This window comes from Amphiura filiformis, chromosome 6 (genome assembly GCF_039555335.1).
Source record: "Amphiura filiformis chromosome 6, Afil_fr2py, whole genome shotgun sequence".
NCBI lineage: Eukaryota > Metazoa > Echinodermata > Ophiuroidea > Amphilepidida > Amphiuridae > Amphiura > Amphiura filiformis.
The window spans coordinates 9,243,938-9,260,589 of NC_092633.1; the positions used below are offsets into that span (position 1 = coordinate 9,243,938).

Genomic DNA, 16,652 nt, shown 5'->3' on the forward strand with positions numbered 1-16,652 from the left:
CCTGCAATTGGAAGGAGCATTGCACACAATCCCATACTGCGCTTCCTATATAAACAAATCAAATAGTTAAAAAATTACCAAAATGTTGACAAACACTGATCCACTATTGGATACAGCATCATTAATTATAATCTGAAAGGCTATTGGGCCTAGTATTGTACCTTGTGGGAGACCATCATTTGTATTTTTGTAATCAGAAAGAACCTGTTTATAACGGACACACTGTTGTCTACTGCTGACAAAGTCATACAACTATGGGACAATAGACTCACAGACTCCCATATGAATAAATTTCTCTATAAGCATAGTATCAAGTCAAATGCTTTTAAGTAATCTGTGAATACAACCGTGCCATTGTTGCTGGCCTTGTCAGCGCCTGGATGAAGAAAGTGAAGCATGCTAGTTAAATAATGTGAGGTAGACACACCTTTGATATAACCAAACTGTTGATGGTCAATTTTATGACGAACATCTTCCAAAATCCACTTGTACCCTCTCCGATTTTTACAAAGCAGTCAAGTAAGCGAGACAGGACGTAGCTTCTCAATGCTTGGTGGGTTTGTTTTTGGTATTGGTACTACAGCTCAACTGATCATACTTTTCCTACGTTCGACCTTGCATGATTTTTGAGTTGACACAGTCATGAAAATAACTATAGATACTTGACAGACCATTAGTAGCCCAGTTCTGAACCTTTTCATTGATCATTCATAACAATAGGTATCTGATGGATCAGTGAAGATAAGAAGGATTATAATATATCCGTAACCTTGATATTATAGTACATCTCGAGGAAAAAGTGCAATGGACATGTTTTCATTTTATGTTTCAAATATCCCGCGCATGAAAATTGAGTATTTAACCCAAAATGGAAAATGGAACAATTTATTGGAAATCTGTTTTAACAGATTTTTTGACATCTTTTTCTGCACTGTATTATACCTAAATTAAGAAATTTGATAAATATTCAAAGAAAATATAGGTCATCTAAAAATGTTGATTTTTACACATTTTGGGGCAAAAAAGGAAAATAAACAAAAATATCAAAATCTGTTTTAACAGCTTCATTCATCAAGTCATAACAAACGGCCTACATGCTTAATTTCTAATAAAATATTGAAATTGTGAAAAATATAGGTATTTATTGATTTTCATGTTTTTTCTTGCAAATATGCTAATAATATGCAAATTATGAAATTACAAAATAAAGTTTCTACATAGCATACATCTTTAAAGTGTGATGTTCAAAATGACAGACATCAAAAAGAGATTCGAAGAAATGTAAAGGTGTAGTAACAATTTTGGCATGGACTGTCTGGTTAGGCAAAGTACGGTAAGTTGAGCTGTACAATGGCCTTCTTCCATTGAGAAAGGACTACTCCCTCAATAAAGGAACACTCAGCTCATAGGCAAAATTCTTTAACCAATCTTGGAGGGATGCCATCAGGCCCACATGCTTCACCCTGATTAACCTATCTGATCACACCATACACATTCCAAGGATATAAGTGAGGCGGTGATTTGGGAGCAGGTAAATGAGACACGGCGTTGTTGGTAGATTATTATACGGATATAGCATGTCATATTAATTACCGATACTTATTTTTACAGGCATCCTATAGATTATAGTGTCATAACTACAAAAGGTTACAACCACTTAAATGTACTAATTTTACATAAAAGTAAATCATAAATTTAAAAGGGTCCTAAAACGAGCATTCCTGTCCTCACGTATACCCCACCCATTTACACACCCATACACACCTTCCTAATGAATCGCTAATTCGTCCTCCGACGATAGCTCCAAATGCACCGCCTACAGAATAGATTGTCACTGTGCAGGAATAAATCCATGTAATAGCCCACTGTGGTGCATTGCCGTTCCATTTTTCTTGATTAGTTACATTCAGAAATTCTAAAATAAACTTGAGCGAGAAGAAAGATTGTTATTTTAAATCCTTCAGAAGAATTCAATTATTAGGATAGTTTCAGATCGTGGTTATATTACTTTACATTTTTATGCATATTTCTCCTGAAAAAAGAGAAATTGTGTGGGTAAAGTTCGGGCTCGTACGTGTTCTTCCCCCGTTTGAAGCGAAAAAAGTTTCAAGGCAGCGGGCTGATGACGTAAGTAAATGAAGCGGACACTATATCATGCTCTCATTTACTTGTGTGATACAATCACAATCACTTTGACAAGTTTGACATTAGCAACAATGAGTTGTACTATTATTTACCATAACAAGGAGCTCCAGTTGTAAAAGCGGCTTTTCAGCAAAAGACTATCGGATGCCGCGGCATTACAACGAGATCTCTAAGATACCTTTCGACAAGAAATTGTCGGAATCCCAGTAAAATCAGCTAGAGATTGTGTAGGGAATGTCGGCATTTCAGAAAGAGAAATTACCATAATGCCAACATTAAAGTAATCTGGAATTAATTCTGGTATGCCCTGTGCCACGTTCAGTTTTGAAGCAATCTGGGATTAAATCTGGTGTGTCTTTTACTGCCTTGTGCCACACTCGGTAGCTTACAGTAAGGAAAGTGCGCATTGCAAGGCGTATACCATTAATTCGATTTCTTTTCTTGTCAGAATGCTGGCATCCTCGCAATGCTATAACCAATATAACATTGCAAGAAAAGTTGAAGCTATGTAAATATCGACACGCTATTATTTCGGCATCGTCATCCGTTTTGCTTTATGTTTTGGCCATTTTGACATTACAATGTATATACTTTACACATTTGAGGGCAAATGCACGCGTTAGTTACTTACTGGAGCAGCAACGGTCATAACACCATAATTGTATCCCATAGGTGTCCAAGCACCGACAGATATTGTAAGGGTAGATAGAGCTAACCAAAATGTTAATTTGCCGTGAAGTTCCTGCAAAAAAGAATTAACTATTAAAGATACTGTCCAGTTGTCTAGAATTACTCTAAACATGCTCAAAGGCAGGGATTTGCTGTGTGATGTATATTTTAGGAGGGAACGTGAAAATTGATTTGCAAAGGGTGAGAATGGAAGCGCAAATTTTACCGCGGTGTATAGGGCTATAATGCTGCAATTATGATCAACCCAGTCTCTCTTCTGAAGTGCTAATATTAAGCACTGTACAACAGTCTTAGAGCGCTATAGTATGGCTAAAAAGAAACAATAGCTATCAAGGTTGCCCCGCAGGGCTAAAATAAAACAATAGCGATCAAGCTTAAACTATAAATTAGCCCCCGATAGAGGGCGGGCCTTAAGGATGGGGGAGATTGAAGGGTAAATATCGATATACGAAATGGGTGTTAAGCTGTCTCTAAGTATCCATTTCTTACTTACAGACAGCCCATCACCAATTTCATTCACATTGTTTTCATGCCATTCTGGACTCTTCTATATTGGAACTCCATTAGTTGCAAATCTTTACTATGGAAGTCGGCGGCCTCGGTGACATCCCGCTATCTCTAAGGACCGCTATCTCTAAGGTTCGCTATCTCTAAGTTTCGCTATCTCTAAGGTTCGCTGTCACTAACGGGTAAAGTCTATGGAGATCAGAATCCCGCTATCTCTAATAGAGAAAGGGTTCTCTATACCTAAAAAAAGGTTCGCTACTTCTAAGGTTCGATATCACTAATTTAGAATAAGGTTCGCTAGTTCTAAGGTTCGATATCACTAATTTTAAATAAGGTTCGCTATCACTAATTTAAAATAAGGTTCGCTATCACTAATTTTGAATAAGGTCCGCTATCACTAATTTATTGAAGGTTCGCTATCTCTGAGGTTCGTTATCACTTATTGCAATAATGGTCCGCTATACCTATCCCTAATTTTGTTTAGGGTTCACTATCCCTAATTAATTAAGGTTCGCTATCTCTAAGGTTCGCTATCACTAATTTTGATTTATTATTTATTTATTTATACTTTCTTTAAGCAGGGTAATCCCATCAATGAAAACACTGATCTTCCTGGGGGCCCTGCAAATTAGGGTGCGCTATACCTAAGGTTCGTTATCACTAATCTTAAATAAGGTCCACTATCTCTAATTTTAAATAAGGTCCGATATCTCTAATTTCAAATAAGGTCCGCTATCTATACCTTATTTAAAATTAGAGATAGCGAACCTTATTTAAAATTAGAGATAGCGAACCTTATTTAAAATGAGAGATAGCAAACCTTATTTAAAATTAGAGATAACGAACCTTATTATAAATTAGAGATAGCGAACCTTATTTGAAATTAGTGATAGCGAACCTTATTTGAAATTAGTGATAGCGAACCTTAGAGATAACGAACCTTAGAGATAGCGAACCTTAGAGATAGCGGACCTTATTTGAAATTAGAGATAGCGAACCTTAGGGATACTGGGATTGTTAAAATTAGAGATAGCGGACCTTATTTAAAATTAGAGATAGCAAACCTTATTTAAAATTAGTGATATCGAACCTTAGGAATACCGAACCTTTTTCAAAATTAGTGATATCGAACCTTAGGTATAGTGGACCTTTTTCGTAATTAGTGATAACGAACCTTAGGGATAGCGAACCATAACCGTAACCGCGGCCTCAGCCCCGCTGGGCTTGCAGTCGTAATCTTTTAAGCCCCCATTTTTTTTTTTTCAATTTACACAACCTTGCGTGTAAAGATTTAAAGATCGTTGCGTAACCTTAAATATACTTAAAACCAACAGATGGCGTTATCACGTCACTGCACTAATGTGCTAATATTAGCAGTTTAGCATAAATAATTTAGGACAAAAAACCCCCAAAAGCTATCAGTATAAAAAATAGTGCCAAGAGTGATACATGGGTAAAGGGAGTAACATATCCACACCCTATGCCCAGAATCTCGACCAATGTTTGAATTCCTCACATTTAGGGACGCATCATTAGACTTTCAGAGGGACGAGGCAAGTTGGTTTTTGTTTCAAGCACAATAAAGTTGAGAAATTCTTGGAATACGGTTCACGAGGAGATAATAAGCATAGTGATTTCCATCGCGGTTGATAACCTCAACCCCCTCCCCCCACCCCAAGCTTCTTCACTTATTCACTTACTTATATTGTACTCAGCTACTGCAAGGAACAACTCACTCTTGCCTCTCTATAGATGAGGTGACATGTGTTTACATTTGATACGCCCTCTGTTGGTCTGTGATCAAAACTGTCAGGCAAAAAAACACTATAGTTTACATGGGAGAAGATGATTTTTATTCATTAACTTTGGTTTCAAAGCAAATAATACTAAAAATGGTCTCAATCTTGTTTATAAATGCATCAAGCTATATACATAATATCACACGAAACTTCAAAGGTTTTTAAAAGTTGAGTTTGACAGAGATTTATGTAGTCTGTCATAGACACTCCTATGTTATTTTGCCTAGTTTGAAACAACAGAGGGCGGTCTGAATGTAAACATGTGACATCATAGGTCACCTCATCTATAAATTTCCTCAGATATGATTGCCGCCTCTCTAAATTTCCACCTGTCTTCATCCAACTTCTTTTTTTCCTGTTAAATTACATTGAATACCTCCTATGGTGATGAATTGTAAATTTCCTCATATTATCCTATTTCCATATTCTAACACCAACATCTTCCTCTTTTTTGATCTTATTTCTTGGAACAATAGTGTGAATTCCTCCAAATTTTGCACAACCAGTGTCTTTAAAGATTTCCTCTCTTCCATTCAGTAGCTTCACTTCCTCACAGCCCTCCCCTTTTATCTTGTACCCCACTCTTCTTCGTTTTCTTTCCTCTTTCCCTCTTCTTCTTCTTTTCTTTTCTTCTCTCTCCTTCTTTTTCCTCTCTTTCTTTTTTTCTTCCCATGGCATTATTTCCTCAATTTTGACTGTCATTTCCTAGGAGCGGTGCTCCCCGCTCCCGCACAATTTGCATCCCTGAATTGCACTTCATCGATAAGTTGAACATAAGTATACTTACCGGTAATGAAAATCGAGAATTTACTCTCAAATACTTACATTTTCAATAATCAATATGATGTGAAATTAACATTCCGTCACGATTTCACTTATTAATCAAAATATATTTGTACTAATTGTTTTGTACAAATAATATAGTATAGATACAATTATTGACATTGATATTTAACTGATCACAATTAGTATATTGTTGATATTACTTTTATTGTAATCGTTATTAAATGTGGTCCCATACAAACTGGTTACTGCTGTTACCGCGGACGGCACATACTTTGGATATAGGCCTTTGTAGCTTGTGTAGTCTCCTTCACATCATGTGTCTGTCCTTCCTAACACTCCACATCCCCTACGCCATACGTAAATTCGCCTAGCTCAATTTCCCTAAAATGAAATTTAAAAAAAATATTACTAGACCACCGATCCTTCAGAAGTCATCTTGAAATTTGAAGCTCTATAATACATGTACATGCTTTCAACAGAATTAACAATATTATGACAACGAAAGACAGAAAATGTACCTTTTTGCTGGATTTTACAAGATTTTAAAACATTGATGTATAATAATCTCTAGCTACTATTGTCTGTCCAATTAACTTAGACACCCAGTTTTTGCTACTTATTTGAAAAATATCCACTTTCAAAGAAAGTCATGAAAGAAAAGTGTTAACATTCGCTGAGACCTAACGGGATTTTTGTGTTTCCAAAGCATTGAGTGAGAGTTTACCAGAAATTCTATTGAAATTGGAAGGTTTTTCTCAACACTTTAAAAATACTCCGGTAGAAGTTGGGTACCACTATTTTGGAAGGTCTAGATGTGTAGGTATTGTGATTTTGGATAGTGAATGGATGAATAGTAAATTAATTATACTCCTCACCAAAAACATTTTATAAAAATGAAAAATTTAATTCAGTTCATAAAATGCAGACAGTGTTTCTAATTGGCATATATTTATTCTTAGTGTATTAACTCAGTGATCCCAGCCAATTACAACAATTCGGCGCGGTATTTGAATCTTGTTCTGTGCATGCTTTTGGCTTGGCCATGGCCCAATTCCAAGAAAATACAAATTGTATGCCCTATGAATGTTCTGATGTTATTGGTGAGGAGTATAATTCACAATACACTCCAGAGGCATAGTAACTTGGCCTATCATTTGTTATAATGCACCAACTGAAATTATTGATTGGCTCCAAACAAAGGATTTGAACCGGTGTCCTTCACCGAAATCATGGCACAGTGCAGTCCATTCAATCAAATATTGTCATCAACCTATTTGATCGTAGTGTATTTGTTATGCGTGTGAGACGACCTCTCGCGGTAGATTGCAAACATGCTTTTGTTGAATGCATTTGAGTAGACCGCCATTATTGTGAATTAGTAAAAGGATCAAAGAAAAAAGAGTGGCATCACTGATCAATATGCATGATTACAATGTTCAGTCACCCCTTGCTGTCAATAGATTATCCATCAAAAGTTTCAAGTCATTAGGAATATTCGGCTGGACCCAGATATCTTGCTGTAAATCGGTCAAAATTGAATAAAAGTAGACAAGGAAGAATATTTGTTCATCGCTTTACTAATAATTTCTGTTAGGTCTGACCGTGTTTAGCAACTTTTCTTTCATGACTTTTTGCCAAAGTTTAAACTTTTCGAAATACATCCTAAAAACCGGGTATCTAAGTTATTTGGACAGACAATAGTGTGTTTCTGTATACGAGAGGCCTCTTATGCATGTATGCATACACACATTACATACATGTATATCGATTTTGACTTCGCTTTATGTAGCCGCATAGTCATCGGGTTTGCAAGGTAGAGAAGATAGCCTATTTTGGACCTTTTCCCAGAAAATGAAAAATGTGATGACCATAAAAACTAAATAGTAATTTTTACATAGATTTTCCCCGGATTTGTCACCTCCTTTTCAGTCTTCATTTTCAGTCTTCAATCAAGCGAAGTGAGAGTATTGATATAATTGAATTGAAGTAAATACTCAAGTATAAACTCAGCTTATGCTGTAACTTAGCAGCTACTCTCAGCAGCCGGCGGGGCATTTTATAGACCCACATGGTTCGTTTACTGCCTGTAAAAAATAATTATTTGCCTGGTGAGGACGATGTGCAAGGTGCTTCTGATGACTTTCAAAGCCTTGCATGATCCCCGTTGTATTTAAAAAGAATTGGCTAATACATATCAACCCACCCGTTCACTACGTTCTACTACAAAATTTATTGAGTGTCCCAAAGTGCAATACAACGTTTTATGGTGAGAGAGCTTTTTGTAATGCAGTGCCAGTCTTGTGGAGTAACCTGTCTGTCCAAATCACATCTGCAGATTCCATCAAACATTTTAAGAGTTTCCTAAAATCCTCATCTTTTTTATCAATTCATTTAGTGATATTTACTTTACCTTTACCTATTCTCATCTCAGCTGGTTCGGAATGTTATCTGGGTATCGATTGCATATGATATTTGAGTTGATATAGTTAAATTTTATTAATTTGTGCAATTAATTTATGTAGTTTTGGTGTTTTTAACATATTGTAAAGCGCGTTGAGATTTTGTATCCAATGGGCTATAAGAAATAAATATTATTACTATTTTGCCAATAGCTTCAACGATCAGACTAAAAAAAATTATTACAAGAATTTTCAGTATCTTGCTTTTGTGTATGCTCCAAAGGCTTACTTACTAAGGCACCATTATTGACAGTAAATTAATCACGTTATACTTGCTGGGCAAGAGAAGTTGATCTGTAATCGAACCAAACATTTTTTTTCATTAAAGCCAAAGTCCCAAAGTGCACGCGCTGTAGCCATGTTATTCTTGCATGGGAGCAAACAAAAAACATAAAATAATAGCCCATAAGTGGTCACGTACACATAACATTGTAGTTTATCTTGATCGTATGTGTGACAACAATAATTATGACCTTGCGGCATCGGCATGCTTGGTGTCTGTCCTCGCAGTGCATTATGAAATAATTATTTCAAAATTAAGTCAATCATACTGCAGTTACTGTCCGTTTTCCTATACACAATACACAGTGCTCTCACCATTGACGCGTGACCTCTACAAACAGTGTATGTTATAGGTATATGGGCATTGCCTGAGTTAACATGCATCACTGTGTGAAAAATAACCGGCCAATATTTTAACTATTCTCCAAACTTCCAGCAAATATATTTCTCTAACATGACCTAAAATTACAGCTAGGTTAGATGTTCAGAAGGGGTCGCACTTTCGTAGAATATGAGTGAGGGCAAAGCATAGCTAGCTCATCGCCAGCCAACTCCCCTGTGTTAATTGAATGGAGATTTGACCAGAAAATATTGAGCTATATTGGTAACGGACCGCTCCGTTCTGAAGGATGCCACAAAAAAAACGGTACTAGCTACATTTAAACTATTCTATGAAATTCTAGAAAATATAGTTTGTAACATGTCCTAAATTTTTAGCTAATTTAGGTGTTTGGAGAGGGTCGCACTTTTTGTGTTTTAGGAAGGATATGTAAACGACAGATAACACCAAAATATGAAGAAATTATTCCCAAACCGTGTTAATGCAACAATCATTATGTTGCTCATTTTCAAGAATGCTGGTTAACAAAAAGCAGGCCATTGTCTCATTTCGTGAACAAAGGCCCACATACCATTGTTTCCTTTCGTTTCCTTTATAATCGGTTACCCAACTGAGCTATAATACCAGCTTTATTGCGATATCGCACATGTAAAACAGACACATGTAGCTACATGTGCACAACCAGAGAAGATCCGACTTAATCAGTTGAGCTGTTTCAATGAGTGTTATCTTGGTTTAATAACTTTTAATGGGGTTTAAGTCCTGCAAAGGTCGAGATGAATTCTACTGTAGACATGACTGCATCATGTAGTAACAATACATCTACTTAATTATTCATAAGTATTATTTATTTAAATGGTTTGCAATAACAAAGAGCCTGCTCACCATCGCATTGCCTGATATAACCATAAACAAATGACGAAAACGAGACGTCACGGTACAAGGTCCTATAACAGATAGTCAATACCCGAGTCAATAGTCAATTAATTTCGATACACTTGGAAATGATTCAATCATTTTAAATTTTATTTATAATTGTGTTTATCTATCTGTAAGTTGTTGATGATCATGGTTGCTTGTTTCAACTTCACAGCATTTATGTTACATGATGGAAAAACAAAATGATCTCTCTGGTTTGATTGAAGAAGATCCTGGGACACCTGTTATTAACAGAGAAGTAAGTATGCATCTCTTTTGACTGTGTAAAAGTGCTTTAGTGCTGTACATATTATAGCTTATATTAAATGCGTACTTTGCAGTTCAAATTAACACGTGTCCTATCCCCGGTCCGATCAAGATATTCAACACTGTCTCAGTTATCATGGAGGCTAAAGCTAGAGGAAGACTCGGAGTCTGATCGAAATATTGGTAAAACCAATGCTATAAATTAATAAGCATCACTTTTTCGTGGCCCATTCAGACCCTTTGCCTTAAACGTTTGCGGAACATGCTTGCAGGCTCAAATAAGATTTTAATTGAAAAGTTGTTACATTTTAGGGATTTTGAAGTGGATAATCGTGATATTACAGCGACATATCGGCGGTGGCAAGCCCAATATTGATTTTTAAAAATATCAGAATACGTTTTCCTGACTTGGGTGTCAACATTTTCGCGGACCCGATATCATTTTGGGGGGGACTAGCGCACCTAAATTGATTTTCGAACAGGTGCACCCCTAAGTATATAGAGATGTATGTGATGTCGAGCTAGCGATATGTTTCAGGCGTCATGTATAAACCTACTAGTATTATCATCTGCCTCACAGGAACTTCACGGCAAAGTGACATTTAGGTTAGTTAGATCTACCGTTGTAATATCGATCGGGCTGTAGTGCCTCTGGGATACAATCTGGGTGTTACGACCGTTGCTGCGCCAGTAAGTAACCTTACATGGCCTATAATAAAACAAAGCGTAATAGCACCAAGCACCGCACTCGGGGGGCACTTAACACAAATACCGTCCCCGCTTTTTGGAGAGTACGCAGCTCCGAAAGACCCTTTATTTTTTTTAATTTCAGCTCTTAAATTAAGACCCTTGATTGTGAAATCGCTTGTAGTGAAGCCATAATATGTGCATACTATTTTACTAGCTGACATAGGTCTATCCCAATTTTGGAAGTCCCTAGTTTGCATCACATCTCATCAAAATAAAGAATTTGCCTTCAAAGCACTCAGCACAGAAGAGCGAATCAGTTCAGATTGACCGTTTCTCGTCTCCGCAAAGTAGGGATTCACACTGATACTCAGGCTAATCTATTAGACTAAAACCCTTTCATATGTGGACCAAATTTACTTTAAAATTTACCTTTAGGTGACCATATTTAGAATTAGCCTCAAATGCAGAAATTGGCCAGGGACCGCCTTGGGGCTCTGGTGGTGTCCAGGGGCAAAGCCCCCGCCAGATTCTGGCTTTTGGCATATTATAAGGTAAAATATCAGTGTTTCAGAGTACAAGTTTCACAATGAAAGTAGTTCTTTCCCCTTTCTCTTCTTTTCTCTTTTTCTTTCCTTTTCTCATCTTCCTCCCCTTTCCTCTTCTTTCCTTTTTGCTTTTTTTCTTCTCCCTTCCCTTTCTCTTCTTCCCTCTTTCTTTCCCTTTTTTCTCTTCTCCATTCCCCTTCCCCTTTTTTCTTTTCTTTTCCCTTTTTCTTCCCTCTTTTTCTCTTCTTCCCCCTTTTCCTCTTCCCTTTTTTTTGCTCTTCTTCCCAGATTTTTTTTGTGTCCTGGGGTAATAATAATAATAATAATAATAATAATAATAATAATAATAATAATAATAATAATAATAATAATAATAATAATAGCTAATAATAATAATAATTATATCATTATTATTATTATTATTTAGTCTGTCTATTTATTTTGTGTTACTATCACCTGCTACCCGTTACCTGTACAGTTTATCACAAATGCAAAAATAGGATGATAAAGACGGGTTTACAATACCAACCGAAGCATTATTTTCTTAAGTTTATTTTAGAGTTTCTGAATGTAACTAATCAAGAGCTTTGGAACGGCAATGCACCAGAGTTGGCTATTACTTGGATTTATTCCTGCACAGTGACAATCTATGCTGTAGGTGGTGCATTAGGAGCTACCATCGGAGGGCAGTTTTGTGATGCATTAGGAAGGTTAGTGTTTGTTTGTTTTGATGTATGGGGTGGGGTATTCAGGCTGTGTGTGGGTGAGGAGGATGAGAAATTGGGGTGTATGTTAGTATGTGTGAAAATATGACAAAAAATGAGCATATTAAGGCCGTGAGTCTATTATAATAGTAAACAGACAGAATATACATTTATGCATTTTTCAGTAGGCTTAGCCAAAGTAATCGACCAGGGTCAATTTTCTTTCATGATAGTGGCTATGGTGTGAACGGGAATGTACGTACATTTTTTGCGGTGAAATCCTGCATGCCCCTATAATCCTGAATCAGCATGGGAATGTTAAAGAGAGTTGACACTTTGTAGAAAATGTGACATTTGAAGCTCTCAAACTTGGTTTTATCTAGAAGCACAGCTTGGTTGTCTTCGCTATACTCCTCCCACTTGCAGGTTTGTTAATGAATCTGCCAAATAGAAGAGGCATTTACGGGTTACTATTTTTGGGAAGATTTGTGGCTGGTTTATATGCCGGTAAGTTACGATAAATGTATGAAAAGGTTTGGCTACAAAACGATTCTCTTATATATGCATCTACGCACTGTTTCCACTTCGATACACCTGGCCCGAGTACACAGATTTTTCCAAGCACAGCGAGCCTAGCCTCTTCACAGTACGGTTTAGTGCATAAGATCATAAGAGCTGTGTGAGATCTAGCTGGTGACTAATGGAAAATACGGCATCTGTGATTGTTTTTTGTCAAAACCCCGAATGTTCCTTTCATCCAATCAGATTTTTTTTTATATCAAATGAAGGCTAACACTTCCCGCTATTCAGTCTTCATTCTGTCAACAGATGACGAAATTCAATGTTTATAGCAACGCGAATGTGAACAAATCTGTTGAAAACGACCAACTCAAGCACAATTTTTGACCAAGATGTAGGTTTTAAAAGTCAAAACCTCAAGTGCTCTTACAATATTTTTCAAATATTATGTAATTAAATGAAACAGCGCACTTCATAGCTTCATTCCAATGAGCAATGACCAATTCTCTTTAAATTGCAAATCTTGTGCAAAAAGTTACTATTTTCGCCTGTTTTGTCATACGGTTGTAAATTCAATGAACTATATAGACTTTGCAAAAGAGAGCTTACAAATTGATATGATGCCTCCTGCTCCTTATTCTTTACTCTGGACACTCATAGTACTCATATCAGCTCCGTATTTATTACTATTTTTGGTGTGTACATATCTGTGTCGTTGCAGGAATTAGTTTGGGGATTATACCTGTTTATCTTGCTGAAATATCACCTATCAATTTACGTGGAGCTGTCGGAGTCTTCGCTGTTGTCATGGCAGTCGTTGGACAACTACTTAGTCATGTAAGACATAAGACGCACACTCCCATAACGTAACATAGCATAACACACCCACAACCACCCCCACCTACGTCCTTACACACCCCGACACATTTACGCACAATTCCAGACAGTTCAAAACAACCTTTGCTCAAAAGTTACTTTTGCGACGTATCTTGCGACATCATCACGTTAGCGACATGTTAATAATTTCCCTATCACATAGGGTATTGCAATTATCATAATCATTATTTGCTTTTGTCTGTTGCAGGTGATAGGTTTCTGGGGCTTCTATGACCAGAAATCATGGCCAATACTTCTATCTTTAGTTGGCTTTATGGGGATGATTATCATTATCGTATTTCCCTTTTGCCCAGAAAGTCCACGCTGGTTGTTTCTCAACCAAAAACGCTACCGGGATGCAGAAATAGGTATATATTGAAATGCATCTCTGATAGCTTACCGAAGATCGAGCGTTTCTTTTGTTGTACAAGGTGTATAATGAATAATTACGAGAGGGTATCAAGAAGTTCTAAGCCTCAACAACAAGGCTTTTTAGTAGACTCATGGTTTCAACATATTTTCCCCCTTGCCTTGACCTTAATGCACTTTGTCCAACGGTGTTCCAGCATTCTGAAGCCTACATGGAAGAAAGCTTCAATTTAGGCCTCCAAGTAGGACTCCATGGCCTCATTGATATCATTATCGGACTCATAATGGCGTCCAGGAATTCTGGATTTGAATTTTGGAAACAGGTAGAAGTCAATTGGTGCCAGATCTAATGAATTAAATTGTTGGGGCAATAATTTAAAGCCACATTTAACAGCTTCAGCCACTGCAACTTGCGCTCTATGAACATGGCATTGTCCTGCAGCTGAAGGACCCAAGCCCGCAACTTTCCTCTGCGTTTTTCTTTAATGGCTTCTTTTAGCTGCTGCAGCTCTGACGCGTAGTACTCTTCAGTGATGGTTTCACCTGTTTGAAGGTAGTCTATCATAATGACACCCTTGTTATCCCAAAAATAGAGGCTACGACCTTTCAAGCAGAAGCTACTTGCTTGAACTTCTTTGGAGGTGGAGATCCATGATGCTACCACTGCTTGCTTTGATTTTTTTATTCAGGTTCAAAGTGACGAATGTCTTCATGGATGGCCTTGGGTGTCATGCCATTTTATGAAGATATTTAATCACTGCACGAGCTTCTTGATTATCCATTTTGGATCTTTGCTGAATCCGAAGACTTTAAAAGGACATCACTTGAAAATAATAAATGGCAGATATATGAATATCGGTGCATAACCTTATAAAGCAACATACTTCTTAATTACAATGTAAATTTGGAGATGCTGCTATGCCTTCTAGGTGAGGCTTAGAACATTTTGATACCCCCTCGTACAATGTTGGACCATGTGTGGACCATGTGCGTGATGTAGCAGGAATAAATGGCGTACAATTTTTTCAATTAACTATTAATCCTTCAATCATGGAACAATTCTTTCATCGGATAACCATTTTTCTGCTTCACTGCAGATATTAGTACCGAGATTGAGGAGATGAAACTCGAAGCACTGCGGGATGAAAGTAACTCTACCGATGGTAGAGTGGGTGTTATGGATATTATTAGACTGAAAAATCCCGAATGGAAGAATCCGATCTTGATATGCCTTATCTTGGCGGTCGGGTATAATTTCTCTGGCATATCGGCGGTGAGTTTAGTAGAACTGTCCTTTTGGAAAGATCATTAAATGTTCTAATAGACCACTTTTGCTCCTACCCCACCGCATACAAATACATCACTCTTCCACACACACATCCCCATATTAGGCCTACCACCACCCCTACATCCACCCCCACACAAACACACACACGCCCATATGGAGAGGTTTCTATACAAAGACAATTCTCTTATAAACAATCTACGCACAGTTTCCACGTACCTCGATACACCTGAGCACAAGAGCTCTCAAGCAAGCAGTGAATTGTCTCCACACAGTCTTTGATTACACTACACGGTTCAGTGCATAGCATCGTAAGAACTGTGGAGCTTCTAGCTGGAAGTTGGTCCTCTGTGATTTGTTTTTGTCAAAACCTCAAGCGTTTCCTTCATCCAATTGAGAATTTATTTTATATCAAACGAAAGCTTACACTTCCCCTAAAATCACTTTTTCCTCATTAGGTCATCAGATAACGCAATTCAATGTTATAACAAGGTGAATGTGGTAAATCTGTTGAAAACTACTTATCCAAGCAAATTTTTTGACCAAAATGTAGGTTTTACGAGTTCAAAAAGCACACTTATATTGTCCATATACTAGCGTCATTAGAATGAGCAATGGCCAATTTTCTTCAAATTGCAAATCTTGTGCAAAAAGTTACTATTTTCGCCTGTTTTGTTATACGGTTGTAAATAAATGAACTATGACTTTGCTAAAGAGCGCTTACAAATTGATATGCCCCACAGTCTGCAAACTGCTTACAGTCTCCATTCCGTTACTGGGTAATGGACCAATTAAGCCTGCTAGAGAACGGTGAACTCAATTCTGATATTGTACTGAATAAGGACAAATTCACGATCTGGTCCATGGGGCCAAAGGCGGCAAATTTGAAACCGAGATAAAGGTAAAAATATGGAGTAAAAACAATACGATACATAAAAAAAAAAAAAAAAAAAACTTCATAACTTTAGAATCAAGTATGCTAGACCTTTGGTGTTTTCAGTAAATAATAACCTATTGCATGTGTAATGTAATAATTATAGTAACCCAATTTTCAAAAATGCCTCCTTTGGCCCCCATGGACCAGATGGTGTAATATAATCATCATCTTGATACTCATTACTACATGTATCTGTACTTTTGTAATCACTTTTAGCTTTTCTTTTATACAACCGAAATATTTAAATCAGCGGGTCTCAATCAAGAAGAAATTGCTTTAGCAACTGTCGGTTACAGTAGTATCAACCTCATCGCAACTGTCATAGGGTAAGTTCCCGAAAGGAGAAAAGGCAAAATACTGAAACGTTCATAGTGCTTCGTAGATCTCTTGGTTTGTATCTTAAGCATGCTATAGTGTAAGCGATAATTTCGACGCATCTCTCCTCTGAGCCTGATCCGTTGATCTGTTTAGTGGTTTCTAGTATAGTTGCACAAACACCATGTACGCATTGTTTGCGATTTTAACCGCATATTA

General features: G+C 37.0%; 1 protein-coding gene across 1 annotated transcript in view; it reads left to right on the plus strand.

Moving 5' to 3' along the window:
• Positions 1-11,929: 11,929 nt before the first annotated feature.
• Positions 11,930-16,652, plus strand: part of LOC140154164 (solute carrier family 2, facilitated glucose transporter member 3-like) — a 5,658-nt gene continuing 935 nt past the window's right edge. The window contains exons 1-6 of the mRNA XM_072176772.1: positions 11,930-12,215; positions 12,559-12,639; positions 13,373-13,488; positions 13,736-13,895; positions 14,994-15,169; positions 16,335-16,444. Of these exons, the coding sequence (XP_072032873.1) occupies positions 11,930-12,215; positions 12,559-12,639; positions 13,373-13,488; positions 13,736-13,895; positions 14,994-15,169; positions 16,335-16,444 (929 nt within the window). The remainder of the gene's footprint in view (positions 12,216-12,558; positions 12,640-13,372; positions 13,489-13,735; positions 13,896-14,993; positions 15,170-16,334; positions 16,445-16,652) is intronic.